Genomic DNA, 18,207 nt, shown 5'->3' on the forward strand with positions numbered 1-18,207 from the left:
CTTGCCAGCGAATGCTGGCAAGGGCTCCTGGGAATTGTAGTCCATGGACATCTGGAGGGCCGCAGTTTGACTACCCCAGTGACTTTCAGATGCCAGCCTGGCAAGAGAAGCTCATCTAAATACATCCTTCCACCCCTCAGCTGTGCCTGCCCGTTTCAAAGAGCCTCTCAAGAACACGGAAGCCGTTCAAGGGGGATCGGTCACTTTGCGCTGTGAGCTGAACAAATCTGCTCCAGTGGAGTGGATGAAGGGGCGCAAAGGCCTGAGGCCCAGCAGCAAATACAGAATGAAGAAAGAAGGGGCCCTGGCTGAGCTGACCATTCAAGAGCTGGACCTGAAGGATGCTGGGGATTATACCTGTGCGTCTGGAGACCAAAAGACAACCGCTGTCTTAACAGTGAACGGTAAAAGTGCATCACTGCCAGTCTTTCTGAGTGGTTCACCTTTCTCTCTCTTTCCTAGGACTTTTAAGGTTCCTTCTCCTTCTAGCTTAGAATCATAGAGTTGGAAGGGGCCATAGAGGCCATCTAGTCCAACCCCCTGCTCAGCACAGGATTAGCCCATAGCATCCTAAAGCTTATTTTCTTCTCCTTACCACACATTGATGCACTGCAGGGAGATCCACATCTTGACAAGTGACAGCAGTCCTCTGTCAGAACGCCCTCTGGTGCGTTCTGTGCTTCTGCTTCTCGCTAAAACAAGGCTGATGCAGACGTATTGTATTGTTTCAGCTCTTTCTGTCTCGGCCTAGTTTTTACGGTCCCCAAAGGTTATTCTGGAAGAGAGGAGATTTTGTAGAAAGCCTGCTACGAAAGGGAGCAGCCCTTAAAGCCCAGACTAGACCCAACCTTGTCAGAGCTTGGAAGCTAAGGAGGGTCAACCATGGTCAGTTCTTGGGTGGGAGGCCTCCCAAAAAGTCCAAGGTTGCTCTGCAGAGGAAGGCAAATCCCCTCTGCTCCTCACTTGCCTTAAAGACCCCACAAGGTGAGAATTTGTGGAGGTTCCCGTGGCAACTAGATGGCATGCTTTGCCTTGATCCCTTGGGAAGGGTGGTTCCTCATAAGAGAACATTGATTTGCACGGTGTGTCAGCTAGCCAAAGAGAGAGGCTCCCCCTTAGCTTGGGGGCCCATTCACGCCCGTGTCTGTCCGTTCTGCGTCCCTCAGCCCTGGCGGCACAGTTCAAAAAAGAGCTGAAGAACGAGGAAGCGACTGAGAGTGGGACAGCCACTCTGCACTGTGAGCTGACAAAGGCCGTCGAGTCCATCGAGTGGATGAAGGATCAGAAGGTGCTGAAGCCCAGTGACAAGTACAGGATGAGGCTAGAAGGACGCTTTGCTGAGCTCACCATCCAAGACCTGGAGTTGACGGATGCGGGGAACTACGCCTGCGTGTGCGGAGACCAGAAGACCACTGCGGCTTTGAAAGTGAATGGTAATAAAATTATGTCCTCACTAAGCATTATGGGTAAGCTTAATCGAGTTCTGAGAGCTGATGCTCCGTGTCCATGTGTATCTATTTGCTTGGGTTTCTTTTTTTCGCCTTGCAGTACTCCCCTCTTTTCATATTTATGACAATGCAATTACATTTCCCTGAAAAATACTCTCCTATTTCTCCTTTGCGTTTATTGGGATATTTGGTTAACATAGCAGAGTTTGTCCGGTCATAGAAGCATGATGCTGTGTGCAATCAATAAATCCCCCCAGACGTCTATTGCAAAGAAGGTCGACATATGTTTTCTTCAGGTAGATCCAGCCTGCATTCAGGCTGCAGTCGACAGGAGAGAGAGGAGCCTAATTGAAAGAGTATTCGGAAGGCCATGTGAAGAGTGTGGGAGGACTACGTGGCAGAGTGAAGCCTAATCTAAAGAGGACTTTCCCTATTGCAAATGGCCAACTTGCCTGGCGTTGTGTGTGGGAGCAGGAGGGCATTGTATCTACAGGAGGGATCTGTAGAGATGTGTGTCTCCATGGAAGGCCATGTGTAGTGAAGCAGAGGACGAAGGGAGAGGAGGGGTCAGAGGGCAGCTTCCAGGTTAAGACAAAGAGAGGCATCCCACTCAGGAAGATAACACCTATACATGCTTAACAGTGATGTAGTGCCCCCCAATGTCCAGGTGTGCTGAGTCTCTTGCGCCAAAGGTATTATGCACAATGCTCTTCCTCCTGTTTAATCCAACCTTTGCTCTTTGCTTCATTTGCTGCTTAAAATTTATTTTAGCGTTTTCATCCCAGACCTTTGCCGCCAGGTGCATACTCCCAGTCACATAGACCTCACCTGTGTGACAATCCACCAACTCCTCCTGCCTCTTCCAGTGACTTTTAACCCTTTCTCTGTTCCTGTTGCCTTCCTCAGCCTTGCCTGTTTTTTTCCAAGAAGAGCTCAAAAACACCCAGCTTGCAGAGGGCGAGACGGCCACCTTGCATTGCAGGTTGAGCAAGGCTGCCCAGGTGGAATGGCAGAAAGGGCCCAGGGCCATCAAGCCAGGTGGCAAATACCAGATCAAGCAGGAGGGGCCATGTGCTGAGCTGGTGATCCGTGACTTGGAGGGGGCAGATGCGGGAGACTACACTTGTGCTTGTGGCGGACAGAGGACAACGGCGACCCTAACAGTGAATGGTAAAACAAAAGATGCTGACAGTGTGCACTTTGAACCATACCCTGCATCCCTAGAGTTGTCCTTCTCTTCTGAAATCGAATATGCTGCCCTGTGTCCTGCTATCACAAATCCCCGCATGCCAGATTTTCTGTTTAAGCCTAATTTCGGTATTTGTTTTGGCGCTTGGAATAAGAGAACGCGCCTCTTCGAGGAATGTTTTCCATGGATCCCTGCCAAACTTGCAGGGATATAAATGCTGGAAGGCTTTCTATAATCTTTGCAATATTTTCATTTTTTTAAATTTCCTGAATAGCAGGTTATGGAAGTTTCTCTCATTGCTTCTCCACGACCCTGAAATGCTAGTTAAGTTATGTTGGCTAGAGCAGGTTGTGGAACTCTCTCTCGGTTAAGAAAGGTGCATCTTTGCGGTTCTGTCTCCACGTTGATGGGCGGCTGTCCCGTTATCGCCTTCATTCTGCAGTTCTGCCCACTCTCTTCACCAAAGCCCTGAAGGACCAGGAAGCCACGGAGGGCAAGAGTGCCACTCTGCGTTGTGAGCTGAACAAGGCCTCTGCTGCCGTCGAGTGGAAGAAAGGACACAAGACCCTGAAGCAGGGCGGCAAGTACAAAATGAGGCACGAAGGCACCACCGCAGAGCTGGTCATCCAAGCCCTGGAAGCAGCAGACTCTGGAAGTTACAGCTGCGTGTCTGGAGACCAGCAGACCGTGGCGTCTTTAGAAGTCAAGGGTAAAAAAAAAGAGAAAGTTTTCCTCTGCTGCCCTGGGTAGAATTCCATGTTCCCCCCAGTCTTGTGGATCTGCTTGCGTTTTTGCTCACCTACAAGAGCCAGCTTGGTGTAGTGGCTAAGAGCAATGGTCTCTAATCTGGAGAGCCGCTCCACCTCTGCATGCAGCCAACTGGGTGACCTTGGGCTAGTCACAGCCTTGATAGTTCTGTTACAGAGGAGTTCTCTCAGAGCTCTCTCAGCTCCACCTGCCTCACAGGAGAGAGGAAGGGAAGGTGATTGTCAGCTTCTTTGAGACCCCTTTGAGTAGAGAAAAGCAGGGTATAAAAAACCCAACTATTCTTCTTCAGATTAACTGATAGTACAGAATATCCTTTCCCCACTCTAGAATATGTTTCTTCATCTTAACCGAACGCACAACCCGTGCAAAACTTTTGGTCATTTGGGACCCCGAGGTTCTCAGATTTGTACCCGCTGGAATCTCTGGAGTTCTTCTTCTTCCTCATCCTCATTTTGAAACTTCCTTGTCTTGTCTCTAAGGGCGATCAACCAGGGATCTTAAAAATCCCTAGGAAAATTTGAGCCAGGTCATAGGATAGATTCAATTATTTTACTGAGGGATCATAGCTAGGTCAAGGCGGGCGGCCGGGTTGGTCCGTCTGCAGAAGTGGAAAAGAGCCAGACTCCAGGAGCAGCTTATGGGGAAACCAAGTGGGTGGCTGGGGGGAGGAGCTTTTGAGAGCATCTTTGGCGATTGATTGAAATACGGCTCCGAGCCAGCGACCACACAATTTTGGGAGTCACTGCTCACTCCTTCAGATGCCGTCATGAGCAGGAACTCCTGAAAACACCTCCCCTGCGCCAAATTTTGTTAGTCTTTCAGGTGCTTCTGAACGTTTTGTGTTTTGTAAACTGGAGTTAAGGGGTGCCGTTTGTCATCTTGACTCTCTCTGTTCTCACACAGCCACATTCCTAGGGTGGGATCTGGGGATCCCCTGGAATTATAGCTCATCTCTGGGTTCTAGAGTTCCTTTGGAGAAAATGGCTTCTCCAGAGGCTGGACTAAGGTCCCTCCCTGCCCCCAAAACCCACCCACTCCTGGCTCTGCCCCAGTCATTTCCCAACCCAGGACTGGCAATCCCATGCACCCTTGTCTAAATTCCACATCCATTCTTTGTATCCGTGGGCCCCATGCCTTCCAGGGGAAAGGCAGCCAAGGGCATTTTGGGGGACAACTGTTTCCCAAGTCAGTCCTTGACCAGCCCCTGGCTGGTGGGGATCCAGTGGTTGCAGGAAGGGCTTTGAGCAGGCGACGGATTCACACACCTTCCTTCCCGCCGCTTACGTCTGCCCTCTGTCCTTCTTGCCGTCTCCTCAGCCCTGCCTGTGCTTTTCAAAGAAGGCCTCAAGAACAGGGAGGCCGTCGAAGGCTCCACAGCCACCCTGCGCTGTGAAATGACCAAAGCCGGGGCTGAGGTGAAGTGGAGAAAGGGGGCCCAGACCCTCAAGCCGAGCGACAAGTACCGCATGAAGCAAGATGGCGCCGAGGCGGAGCTGCTGGTCCGTGATCTCCAGGAAGGGGACACAGGAGATTACACCTGTGTTTGTGGAGACCAGAAGACCACGGCTGTCTTGACTGTCCACGGTAACCAAGCGCTCCCTTTTACGCTAACGTCATTTTGAGAGGTGTCTTCACTGTGGAAATCCCTGTCTTTCTGTTACTTTGGAGTATTATTTCTCCAATTCGGTTCCTTGAACTCTGTCTATTTCCTTTTCCTGTTGCTTGTCTGTGGTCGTGCTGTTATGTGCTTGTGTCAGGGGGTGTCTCACAAATTCATCCGCAGCAATTTAGTCTACATGTCTACCAAGACATATGAGGAACAGCACTCCTCTGTGTGACACAGAGCCATTGGCCTGATCCAAGATGGCTTCTGTTCTGTTCTGAAGTTCTAAAATTTTCCACTGAATTCTTACTCCTTTTTTATTTTTACAAACCATGTTTGTTTCATGTATTCCTCTTGGTCGATCAGCGTCCTTCCAGTCTGTTTGTTCATGTTCACACTACTGTTTTGTTTCTCTGTGTATTGCATGCTTGAAAACATTGGCCTTTTTTTTGAACCTCACTGTGTCACTGTTCTCTGTTTAAATTTAGGGATTCAAGTTTATTTTCAAATTCCAAAATATCAAGGTTGTACTGAAATTTAAAATGCAAACATTTTAAGTTTTGGAAACTTTGACATTTTGATTCCTCCCCTCCAGTTTGGTGTGTTAGAGAGCTCTTTCAAAAATGTCTAAAGTGCTTTCTGTGTGGTCCTCACGTTGGGGAAGAGACCGCGAAGGGTGTGTTCCACAAGGTGCCGCTTGTGCCAAACCCTCCATGGATCTGAATGGGACTTCCACCACAGCACTCTTGGTGGGCTGCCCCCTTGGTTTGGACTGGAAAGCTGTGACGTTCTGTCTCTGTTGATATTCCACCCCTCAGCTTTGCCGGCCCGTTTCCAAGAAGAGCTCAAAAGCAAGGAAGTGACGGAAGGTGGTTTGGCCAACCTACGTTGCGAACTCAGCAAAGCTGCTCCAGTGCAGTGGACGAAAGCCGGAAAGCTGATAAAGCCCGGTGACAAATATACCATCAAACAAAAGGACACCATTGCTGAGCTGACAGTGCATGATGTCACCGAACAGGATGCCGGAGATTATACGTGTGTGTGTGGAGATCAGAAGACTTCTGCCTGTCTAACCGTGAATGGTAAATATTAAATGCTTAACAAGTACTGTTGTTTTTCTCACAATGTGTTACGATCAAGCCAGGTGGCCATGTTAGTCCGTCTGGAGCAGAAGCAAAGAGTCAGAGTCGAGGGGAGCACCTTGAAGACTATCAAAATTTGTGGCATGGAAGGAGCTTTCGGGAGTCACTGCTTCAGATACCACTAGAATACACCTGCTATTGTCATTTGCCTGCTATTGATATTCGGCATCTGAAAGCACCCCACTGTCGTAGATATAAGGGCAAAGGGACTTACGTTCTTGCTGCACTTGAAGAAGCGAGCAGTGACTCATGAAAGCGCCTACTCTGCCCCACTTTATGTCGGGTTGGAGGCGCTCCTGGACCCTAGCTCTTTTCTGGTATGTTACCACAGCTGTGAAGAGCCTCTTGTGGCGCAGAGTGGTAAGGCAGCTGCCTGAAAGCTTTGCCCATGAGGTTGGGAGTTCAATCCCAGCAGCCGGCTCAAGGTTGACTCAGCCTTCCATCCTTCCGAGGTCGGTAAAATGAGTACCCAGCTTGCTGCTGGGGGGTAAACGGTAACGACTGGGGAAGGCACTGGCAAACCACCCTGTATTGAGTCTGCCATGAAAACGCTAGAGGGCGTCACCCCAAGGGTCAGACATGACTCGGTGCTTGCACAGGGGATACCTTTACCTTTACCTTACCACAGCTGTGAACATTTTTATTTTGTTTTAACGTATAGGGTTTAGGGGCAAGGGAGCTGGTCCTGTGGTGAAATATCTAGGCTCTCTCATGCCCTCTTCTGAGCTATGGAGCCAGGTGGTGTGTCATTTTTTGAACCCAAGTTCTTCTTGCAAACTTGCCAGCCATTTTGTGGTTGCACCCAAAACTCCGTGTCAGAATTCCAAAGGGGTCCACAGGATCAAGAAGGCTACAGATCCCCGATGTGTGGACTGTATATTTTATCTGAGGGCTGAGTGGCAGGGGGGCTGTACGGCATCATTCTTGACGAGGGATATTTGACCCCCTGGGAGGCCCTGGCACATCAGAAGGGGGCCTGAGACTGGAAAATAATGAAGCCCGTGTATGTCATAAATCATAGAATCACAGAATCACAGAACCACAGAATCATAGAGTTGGAAGGGGCCATACAGGCCTTCTAGTCCAACCCCCTGCTCAACGCAGGATCAGCCCAAAGCATCCTAAAGCAGGATAATAATTAATTGCTAGAAAATTTGACCTTTGTCAAGACCCAAATCCGAAATTAAGGTCTGGCTGTATGATTTCCTCTTCCTCATTAATGCCATAGATTTACCATACAGGTCAGGGTGAGTAGCCCTGTTAATCTGTCCGTAGAGGTAGAAAAGAGCCATTGTCCGGGAGCACCTTAAAGACTATCAAAAATCGTGGCCGGGGAGGAGCTTTTGGGAGTCCCCGCTCACTTCTCCAGATACTTTAAGGCCAGAGAATCCTCCTGGATGTCATGACCTTTTGAATCCTGATGTGCTTTTTTGCCACCTTCAGCCCTCCCTCCCCGTTTCAAAAAAGAGCTGAAGAACATGGAGGCCGCTGAAGACGAAACAGCGACCCTGCGCTGTGAGCTGACCAAGGCAGCAGCTCCGGTGGAGTGGAGGAAGGGCCGGGAGGTTCTGAAGCCCAGCGACAAATACAAAATGAAGCAGGAAGGCACCATTGCCGAACTGGCCGTTCACCGTTTGGAACCAGCCGACGCCGGAGATTACAGCTGCACGCTGGGCGAATGGAAGACCACGGCCACCTTGACAGTGAAGGGTACATTCAAGAAAGTCCCTTTCTGCGTTTTCGTTGGCAGGTAGAAGGCAAGCAACTTTAGGAGAGGCTCGGAAAGGCCTCGTACACTGAGCACAGTCTCCGCACTTCCGGGGCGTGAAAGGAAGAGCCCAAACATTTAGAAATCAGATTAGGAAGAGTTCTGTTTCTGCAAGAGTGCCTGTAATATGATGTGGGTGTCACTGCTGATAAATGGCCTCCCCATCGGGTTTTCAAGGCAAACGAAGGTGGCTTAACATTGCCTGCCTTTGTGTGGAGATCCAAACGCCAACCGGGGTTGATTGTGCTTAGCTTCTGAGATATGAGTAGATTAGGCAAAGCCTCTCCAATAAAGTAAGTTCGAGTATCTCCCAAAATATGAATCAATAAATAAAATAACTAAGACTGCTGAAGGGGCGGGGTTCAGGTGCTTAGAGAGGGGCAGCCTAAACACAGGGGTAGTCAACCTGTGGTCCTCCAGATGTTCATGGACTACAATTCCCACGAGCCCCTGCCAGCATTTGCTGGCAGGGGCTCATGGGGATTGTAGTCCATGAACATCTGGAGGACCACAGGTTGTGACTACCCCTGATCTAACACATAACAAACCAGAATCCTAAATGCTCTGCGACAGCTGCATGGTATGGGATTTTTTTGGCCAACTCCCCCTAAAAGAGAATTCTAGCATTAAAGAGCTTTAAATCTCCGTGCTTCCCCAGCCCTTGATCAAGGCTTTCCCTTTTAGCATAGAAAGCGATGGTTCATAGGATATAGAACGGAACTTATCTGGGTCCTGCTCCAGCTCTTTTTCAAAGGCCCCAGGCCGTTATTCACACGATCTGTTCCTCCCAATCTTCTCAGCCCTCCCTGCCCTCTTCAAGAAAGGCATGGAGAACAAAGAGGCTTCGGAAGGCGGGAGCGTCTCCTTCCAGTGCGAGCTGACAAAAGCCGCTCCCGTGGAGTGGAAGAAGAAGCACAAGACGCTCCAGCCGAGCGACAAGCACAAAATGAGGCAGGAAGGCACCGTCCTGGAGCTCGTGATCCATGGGCTAGAACTTAAAGATGCCGGGGACTACTCCTGCCTGTGCGGGGAGCAGAAGACGACTGCAGCGCTGGCCGTCCGTGGTAAATCAGAATGTTTTGCCATCAGGGTCTGGTCTGGAAAACCCCTTTTGCTCCCTCTGCTTGGTTCCATGCTTTGAAATCAGTTTCCCTTCTGTGTTGGGCCTAGTTTCCCTCTGGAAATGCCTATGTCCCCCCCCCCCCCGCACTGCTAATTTGCTGTTTCTGCCCTTGCTACATAGCAGGGTTCTTCACTGCTTATTTTCTCCTTATTTTCAAGCTGAAAGGCAGCTAGTCCTCCGTTACACATCTTCCCCTAAATGCCAGAGCTTGGTGTAAGAAGAGAAGAGAAGCCATGCTGGATCCGGCCAGTGGCCCATCCAGGCCAATGCTCTGTGTCACACAGGGGCCAAATCCCATCAGAAGGTCCTTCAGCGAGGCCAGGACTCCGGATCCCTCCCACTGTGTCCCCCCAAGCACCAAGAAGAAAGAGCATCCCTGTTCCGGATAGCCCCATCTATATCTTGTGGCCCATAGCCCCTGATGGACTTCTGCTCCAGATGCTTTTAGCTGCCTCCAGATGACTCTAGGCCAGGGGTAGTCAAACTGCGGCCCTCCAGATGTCCATGGACTACAATTCCCAGGAGCCCCCTGCCAGCATTCGCTGGCAGGGGGCTCCTGGGAATTGTAGTCCATGGACAACTGGAGGGCCGCAGTTTGACTACCCCTGCTCTAGGCCATACTCTGGGGTCACCTGGGACGACAGTGACAGCCAACGAGTCTTGTTCAGAATGTCCTACAGCCTTCTGTGCAACTGGCTGAGTTTCTGTGGCAGACACTGCAGAAAATGTTCCTCAAAGGCTGGAAGGAAGGATGACAACCAGCATTCCAGAGTATGCTCAGCCATCCTTACATGTCCCCCATTGAAGGATTCCAATAATTTTTACTTTTATTTATTCTCTGTTGCCTTTTGGATGGACGGAGACTGAAATTGTCTGATGAATGCAGAGGAATACTTTTGTGACTTATGTCTGTGTCCATAGTGGCGCTCTCTCACTTTTGTGAAAAGGGCAACGGGGTGACAGATGTTAAAGGGGAAGAATAGCTAGGTTCCAGTCCAGTAGGACCTTAAAGACTGATAAGATTTCTAGGGTATGAACTTCAGAGGCCAGAAAGTGCTTGGACTCTTGAAAGCTTGTACCTCGAACATCTTATTGGTCTTTAATAAGGTGCTGCCGGACTTTAATCTAGCGCTTTTCCCACCTCGGCATTTTCCTTGCTTGTTAAGTTCCAGTTTCTTCTTTGTGTCTTGCTCCCTCTAGTGACTGATTTGATATTACAATGGTTTATGTCAGGCATATCTCAATGCAGATTTTAAACTGCAGGGTTTTACGTTGGCCGTAAAGTAGCGTAATATCCAACCGACAACAAGAGGGAGCAAAACAAATACAGAGCAGGCTCCCCTTGCTCCCAAGAAACAGGAACTTTCAAGTGAGGAAAATGAGACGAGGAGGAGACCTTATTCTCCTATCACAGACTAACGTGCCATCCCTCCTGAAACTATCTTCAAGTATGTATAGCAATCTGTTAATTCCATGTACTTCCCTAGGGGCACAAAGTTGCTGAGGGTATTTGCTCCTTCCTTGTTCCTCAGCCCTACCTGTGCTTTTCAAAGAAGAACTGAAAGGAGTTCAAGCCACAGAAGGTGAGGCGGCCACTCTGCGCTGTCTGCTGAGCAAGGCGGCTCCAGCACAGTGGAAGAAGGGCGGCAAGACACTGAGACCCAGCGCAAAATACAAAATGAGCCAGAAAGACACAGAGTTAGAGCTGGTGATCCAGAACCTAGAAGAGGAGGACTCTGGGGATTATACCTGCGTGTGTGGTGACCAGAAGACCACTGCAGCCGTATCAGTACACGGTAATAGCAAGCGTCTCCTAAGCGGATTGTTTTCTACTGTCCCATTTTGGTTATGTTTTCTGTGCAGTGCTTGTGACTTTGTACAGTGTGTCTACATGATGATATGTGTTTCCATTTTTCTCCTGCTGTCCGGTCGCCATTGTGTCCGGCAACCAGTGTCATGTCTTGTCTTTGGCCCTGATAATTTAGATGTGGTCAGTGCCTTATCGTCATCCTGTCTTTAAAAACCCATAAACAATGGAATATGTTTCAATTTTTCTCCTGTTGTCCTGTCCCTGTTACATACCGCCAGTGGTCCATTGTCTTCTCCTTGGTCCTAAAAGTCTAGATGTGGACAATGCCTTATCCTCCTTCCTTTTAAACAGGGGTAGTCAACCTGTGATCCTCCAGATGTTCATGGACTACTGGCAGGGGCTCATGGGAGTTGTAGTCCATGAACATCTGGAGGACCACAGGTTGACTACCCCTGCTTTAAAACCCATAAATGATGGTATAAGCTTCAATTTTTCTCCTGTTGTGCTGTCCCCGTGGCCTCCCACGAGTGGTCTTCCATTGCTTTTCAATGCAGCATTTCCGTTCTGTGATCCTCAGCTTTGCCTGCTCGTTTCAAACGCAACCTGAAGAACGAGGAAGCCATGGAAGGCGAAACGGCCACACTGCACTGTGAATTGACCAAGGTTGCAGCTGTGCAGTGGAAGAAGGAGCACCTTGTGCTCCAAGCGAGTGAAAAGTATTCCATGAGGCAGGACGGGGTTAATGTCGAGCTGACGATCCGTGAACTGGAGCTCCAAGATGCAGGAAATTACACCTGTGTGTGTGGAGAGGAACAAACCTCAGGATCTTTGACTGTGAATGGTAACTTAAGCATTTTATCATAATCATAATCTGCCATAAAAGCTGGTGGTTTCATTTGACTCAATTATAGTTCTCTAAATGTGCAGTGGTCAACCCTTTGGGTAAATTTACAAGCCAAGTCCCAAATATCAGAGAGTGCTCCTCAGCAACATCTCTGACTCTGAACATAGCCCTAGCATGTGGATCAAAAAATCCACATAATATGGCCATGTACAGATAGGGGGAATTTGTAAACGCAAGCTTAAGGGAAATGCCAAGTTTCAAAAAGCTAAAAAAGTTGGCAAGGGGGGTGGGTTACAAAACCCCAAACCAGAGAAGCATTGACTGCTCAGGGTGAGACAGTGACCAGGATGCCAATTCAGGCCAACAGTAGGCCTGTACTGTCACAGACTGGATCCAAACTGAGTCACTGTGGTAATGCTACCTCATGACTGCTAGTGGCACAAGTCAAAAGGGATTGAGCGTGCCTTGTATTGGATGACCAAATACTTAAAACCTTTACACAGGCGCACCCCCATGTAAATGCTAATGACCCTTCTGTTGGTTGTGCTCTCAGTCTTGCCTGCCCGCTTCAAGGAAGAACTGGGGGGCCAAGAGGTCACCGAAGGGGAAGCCGCTGTTCTCCGGTGTGTTCTGACCAAGATGGCGCCAGTGGCGTGGAGAAAGGGAGGCCTGGTTCTCAGTCAGAGTGAGAAATACACAATGAAACAGGAAGGCCTTGTTTCAGAGCTGGCGATCCACGATCTGGATGAAAAAGATGCGGGGCGCTACACCTGCGTTTGCGGAGACCAGCAGACTACTGCAACCTTAACAGTCAACGGTAAAGAATATTCCCAAGCCCATCTGGCTTTTACCCTGAGCTCCTGAAGTAACAGTTTTGAAATGGGCTCCTGCACGCATCTTCAGACTTCTGCCTGATCCTTCCTGCATTCCTTCCTGTTGGAATGAATTGGTGGCTACTTACCTATTTCTTTCCCCATCCTGTTGGTTTCATCTGATGCCCTAAGACGACGACTTTGTGTTCTGTTCCTCTCTCTCCCAGGAGATACTTCTGCCTTTCCCAGACTACCTTAACTGCCCTATAAATGTGACCCTCTGGATGCTGCATGGTTGGTTGCAACATGTTTGCTAGAGTCCCCTTGCATGCCCCTGACGTCTCCCGCCCGTCTTCTTTTAGTTCCGTTGGGTTTTAAAGCAATAGAAGGTGGATCCCCTTCCTTGTCACTCTTCCAAAGAGATGATGACTTTTGTTGTCACCAGCTGGATGGGAGTGCAGAGGAACTAGATGATCTAAAGCAGGGGTAGTCAACCTGTCCTCCAGATGTCCATGGACTACAATTCCCATGAGCCCCTGTCAGCAAATGCTGGCAAGGGGCTCATGGGAATCGCAGTCCTTGGACATCTGGAGGACCACAGGTTGACTACCACTAGGAATCTACCACATGGCATGTACTTAATGGGAAACTGTTTTAGCTAAGTTCACAGACAGAGGCCTTGACATGGATATTATAGTGAAGCTCAGTTTGAAGGACCCTGAAGCCAAGTAGCCCTGGCTACCCTGATCTCCTCTGATCTCCGATGTTAAGCAGGTTTAGTCCTGGTTAGCTTCTACATGGAGACCACCAAGGATTGCTATGCAGAAACACGCAATGGCCAACCCCTTCTGAATGTCTCTTGCCGGAGCGGGGCGGGGGAGGGGGCAGCATAATTTGGCTTCAGCTTGACAGTACTTTCCACCACAGTCTGAAGGATGGATGCTGTGAAGAGCACAGGGCAAAACATAACGCCCCACTCTTCTTCTGGATGACGTCCTGAGAATCGCCTTGCTCAGTCATACTAAGCGACTCTTTAGATGATTGTTCTGATGACGACTTGATGGAATCCCACAAGCAGGATATGAAAGCTGTGGTCTTTCCGGGCTTCCAAACGTCAGGACTTCGGAGTGATGGAACCTCCATGCATGTTGGTTCTTTTCTAAAAACAGCTATCATGGTCAACGGCTGTCGATAGACCTCTCCGCCATGAATTTGTTTCTTCCTTTTTCAAAGCCACTTGGTGGTTTCTCTTTTTGGTTCACAACCAACCACATCATGATACTGGGTGGTCTACAGGAACTCACCTTGTGACTGTATTGTTGGCTAACCACTGCAGCTAAAATCGTAGCCAGCCACCTTTATGGGGGTTATGTGGGTATAATAATACCATGTTGCTTTGGAGTGCTTCCTCCTTTACCATCTTCTTGTATCCTTCCCTGGTCTTCTATACCCCATCTCAAAAATGCCCGTCTTGGTTGTAACTCTTGGCATTCGAATTCTGTATTGCCTCCTATAGCCCTGCCTGCCCGTTTCAAGGAAGAGATGTGCGCTCCGGAAGCCACCGAAGGCGATACCGTCACTTTGCGTTGCGAGTTGACAAAGCCCGGGGCCTCAGTGCAGTGGAAGAAGGAGCGGGAAGCCCTCCATCCTAGCGCCAAATTCCTCATTAGACAGGACGGTCCGTTTGTTGAGTTGGTGATATCGAAGGTGGAACCGAAGGATGCCGGAGAATATACTTGTGTTTGTGGAGACCACGAAACAACCGCGACCTTAGCGATCCATGGTAAAATCATGTACTACAGATGACTTGGAATGAGCATAGATTCTTATTTACAAACCTTGGACTTAAATCCTCTTGGTCCTTTTCACATCACTCCCGGAGTCTTGCGTTCCTGTGTCTGTTGTCTGTCTTTGTGTTCTGCTCCCATTTCTGAAGTCCATCATTTGTGGAGAGCCTGCATGTGAAGAGCAATTTATGTGAGTCTGTTGTACTTTCGCCCCCTCACGGTTATATACCAGTACCTGCTGATGCCAGTGGAAGTCGTTCCATTTAAATTCAGCAGGTACAGGAACAGACAAATGGCCCACCTCATTTTCCTCCTTCTCACCTGTTCCCCTCCCCCCATACATGTCCCCTCCAGTCCCAGCACTCGACTGACAGGACGGAATGACAGAGTTATTTTGTGTTCTGCAGCTCTCCCACCGCGATTCAAAACAGAATTGAAGGACGTGGGAGCCACTGAAGCTGGAGCAGCGACTCTGAGGGGTGAGCTCACCAAGGATGCTCCTGTGGAATGGATGAAGGATGATAAGAAGCTCGCCGAAAGTGACAAATACCGGATCCGACAGCAAGATACGGTCACAGAGCTGGTGATCTGTGATTTAGATACTCAGGACGCCGGGCGCTACACCTGTATATGTGGAGACCAGAAAAGCACAGCAGTCTTAACAGTGAATGGTAAAAAACATTGCTGTCAAATCACAGAATGTACTTGCTAAATAGCAGGCTTGTAAATAAGGCATATGGAAGTTTAGATATGTGGGAAGGCTGAAATGAACCTATTAAAACCTAGGGTTTGGTTTGCAAGCACGTATGCATTGTTTGGTTGTCACCATCCATGAGGACAATTCGGTGAGCAAATAGTCGAAACGGAATATATTGGTTGAAAAGCAGGCTTGTAAATGAGGCATACAAAAGTTTAGCTATGTGAGAAGGCTGAAATAAATACTTCAGTTAAAACCTATAGGGACATCTGCATTTCTTGGGTATGGCTGTGCATGAGGACAATTTGATGAGCGAATAGTCATAATGGGAAAGCTCTACATTTGAATTCACAATGAGTGGCACGGAAGTTTGATCCATGATGCTCCAGATCAACCTACGAGCTTTCTCTTAAGGTTGCAATCATGCGATGAACCAGGTTGCATGATATAATTACTGAATCAGTTTTATTTCTGATACTGAAGTACTGAAGCCCTGGACATTTGTGATGCTTCATACTTAATTTCAAATATTAGTGATATGTTGGCAATTTGGAAATTCGGAACATTGCAGTTAGGGTGTGTTTCTTTTCTGATGTGCTCCCTTGAATCGAATTTGAAATGTTCACACTTTGAAATTCATTTCAAAATTGGTTTGTCTCTATTAAAACCATTTCTGTAACAAATAATGTGAGGTCAGGGTACCGTTTTATTATTTGTCAGCTTCTAATTACATATCTTCACTGGACATTGGACATGCCTTTTCTTTCCCACAATATAGGCCAGAGTAAAGGTTCTTTGCCCGGCAGTAATCTCTCTCATGTCAACTTGAAGGAAATACGGATTCTTGCCACCTCTGGCTTCCTTTGCCTTTTGGGTTTTGTTCTGCAGCGGTGAAAGCTCTGAGAACTTGGAAACTGTCTTAGGTTGCCATCGTAGCAAACAAGACTCTTTCTGCCTACATCAACTGTTTTTGACTCCACAGCCCTCAAGCCTGAATTCCAGCAACGTCTGAAGAACCAGAAAGCTGAAGAAGGCGGAACGGCCAAGCTGCGTTGCGAGGTAACGTTGGCGAAGGCCACAGTGGAATGGCGAAAAGATGGCGAGGTCCTTCAGTCTGGCTCTAAATATGAAATCAGAGATGAAGGTACTGTTCGTGAGTTGCTCATTCACAATCTGGAACCTAAAGATAGTGGAGAATATTCCTGCATTACTGGGGATCAGACGACATCGTCCACTCTGACAGTGAAAGGTAAGAGACTGTTGTTTTCCATTCCTTTCCCTTACTTTATGCCTACCTCATCTAGATGTCTGCATACCGGAATAATACAATCTGTTCCTAATTACTAGGAAAACAATGCAGCAAAATGTAGATAATCAACCACTGGGGACTGTTTTGAATTTACAAATAGACCAGAGAATCTTTCCACCCTCCCAATCATAGGAAATAATGGAGATCACATGGAGAATTGGACCCCCAACACCAATATTTTTGCAACTTGGGGGTTCTTTTGAGGAGAGGCTCCTGCAGCAAGGGTGCAAATTTGGTGCCTCTACCTCAAATGCCCACCCCTTGAGCCTGGAAAAGACAAAAGAGGGGAAATTCCCATAGACTTCAATGGTTTCAATGGCACCGAATCAATTGAATAGATTTGTTCGAATCACGGGTGGTTCAGATTAATAAGATTCGGTCCGAATTGCTTGGATCCCTTGACATCCTCTTTTCCATGGACGCATCCCATGGTCCTTGCAGGCCTTGATATCACCATTATCAGGGGTCTCAAGAACGCCGAGGTCTTTGCGGAGGAAGACGTGACCTTCGAATGCAAGGTTTCCCATGACAATGCGAGGGATGTGGAGTGGAAGCTGCAGGACGCCTCCCTCCAGACAAACGAGATGAACGAGATCTCGGTCGAAAAAGGCAGGGTCCACCTCCTGAGGCTGAGGAAGGTCACCCAACAGGATTCCGGAACGGTCACCTTCCGAGTCGGGCCGTACACCTCCACAGCACAGCTCACGGTGAAAGGTAACACACATGGCATCTTCAGAGCTAGCGGGAAGCCCTGCTTTGCTCAGCTTGCTATTGTAAGTAAGCCAGTAGTCTTAAGTGGGTTCATGCCGTTCACTTGCAACCAGCTTGTGGCCACCTCAACGAGAGGCCGGCAAGGGAAGAGAGACGCTGAGGTGATTCTCCAAAGCCTTCCCATTCAAGCACCAGCCCTGCTTAGCTTCCGAGGTCTGGTGAGGTTGGGCCATACCACTTTGCCCCTTCCCCCCCCTTGAGTAGCATAAGATGGACTCAAACAGCGGAGAAGACTAAAACTTACTGACTGCTCATGCAGTCTAACTAACATAACTGATGCAAGCTTAATTCTGGGTATCAATTTTGTTGTGCATGCACGCTATGTATCTGAAGGATACCACTCTTATTCTGCGTTGGTTAGACCTCATTTGGAATATTGGAATACTGGGTGCTGCAGATCGAGAAGGATCCTGACAAGCTTTAGCGTGTTCGGAGAAGGGCATCTAGGGTGGTTTGAGGGGCTGGAATCTAGGCCTTACGAGGAGAGGCAGAGAGAGTTGGGTCTGTGTCGCTTGGGGAAGAGGAGGGCCAGGGGTGTGAGGAGAGCTGGGTCAAACTATGTCAAAGGCAGACCTGTTGAAGAGGGGGCCAACTGGTTTACTGCACCTTTAGAGACCAGGCCTAGGAGCCATGGGTTCAAATAATGGGAAAGGAGGTTCCCCTTCAATATTAGGAAGCATTTTCTGATGGTGGGGGTTATTTATAGATGCAATATGCAGCCTTGGAGGATGGTGGAGTCACCTTCATTGGAAGTTTTTAGGAGAGGATTGGAGGAGCACCAGTCAAGAGTGGGTGATTTTTCCATTCCTGAGAAGGTGGGAGGGTGGACTGGATAGCCATTTGGGGTCTCTTCCAGCTCTGTGTGATTCTGTGACTCTCTGGTGAAAGAAATGTGCATGCACATGAAAGCGTATGCCCAGAATTAAACCTTCTTGGCCATAAAGGTGGACTCAAACTTTGTTCTGTTGCTTCAGAACAACCTGATGTGTAAGATAGAATAATTGATATCATAAAATCAGAGAGGACCCAGGAGGGAAACATCAGGGTCAGGTGTATGCTTGGGAGTGTAGCCTGCCTTTCTTTTTAGGTTTTGACATTCTCTGCTTGTTCCTACCATTTTTTTAAAAAAATCCTTC

The 18,207-nt window shown here is 48.5% G+C and overlaps 1 protein-coding gene across 7 annotated transcripts in view; it reads left to right on the forward strand.

Annotated features, from left to right (window-relative positions):
* The window catches only part of OBSCN (obscurin, cytoskeletal calmodulin and titin-interacting RhoGEF), a 146,165-nt gene that overhangs the window by 43,928 nt on the left and 84,030 nt on the right, over positions 1-18,207 (forward strand). For 6 of the 7 annotated variants that reach the window (XM_077304054.1, XM_077304057.1, XM_077304056.1 and 3 more), the window contains exons 31-45: positions 141-404; positions 1,167-1,433; positions 2,355-2,618; positions 3,080-3,346; positions 4,723-4,989; positions 5,827-6,090; positions 7,594-7,860; positions 8,719-8,982; positions 10,574-10,837; positions 11,429-11,692; positions 12,249-12,512; positions 14,024-14,290; positions 14,702-14,965; positions 15,974-16,240; positions 16,742-17,014. In XM_077304054.1, the coding sequence (XP_077160169.1) occupies positions 141-404; positions 1,167-1,433; positions 2,355-2,618; positions 3,080-3,346; positions 4,723-4,989; positions 5,827-6,090; positions 7,594-7,860; positions 8,719-8,982; positions 10,574-10,837; positions 11,429-11,692; positions 12,249-12,512; positions 14,024-14,290; positions 14,702-14,965; positions 15,974-16,240; positions 16,742-17,014 (3,987 nt within the window). The remainder of the gene's footprint in view (positions 1-140; positions 405-1,166; positions 1,434-2,354; positions 2,619-3,079; positions 3,347-4,722; positions 4,990-5,826; positions 6,091-7,593; positions 7,861-8,718; positions 8,983-10,573; positions 10,838-11,428; positions 11,693-12,248; positions 12,513-14,023; positions 14,291-14,701; positions 14,966-15,973; positions 16,241-16,741; positions 17,015-18,207) is intronic. The other variant, XM_077304059.1, reaches the window with a different exon arrangement.

Source organism: Paroedura picta, chromosome 11, assembly GCF_049243985.1.
Source record: "Paroedura picta isolate Pp20150507F chromosome 11, Ppicta_v3.0, whole genome shotgun sequence".
Lineage (NCBI taxonomy): Eukaryota > Metazoa > Chordata > Lepidosauria > Squamata > Gekkonidae > Paroedura > Paroedura picta.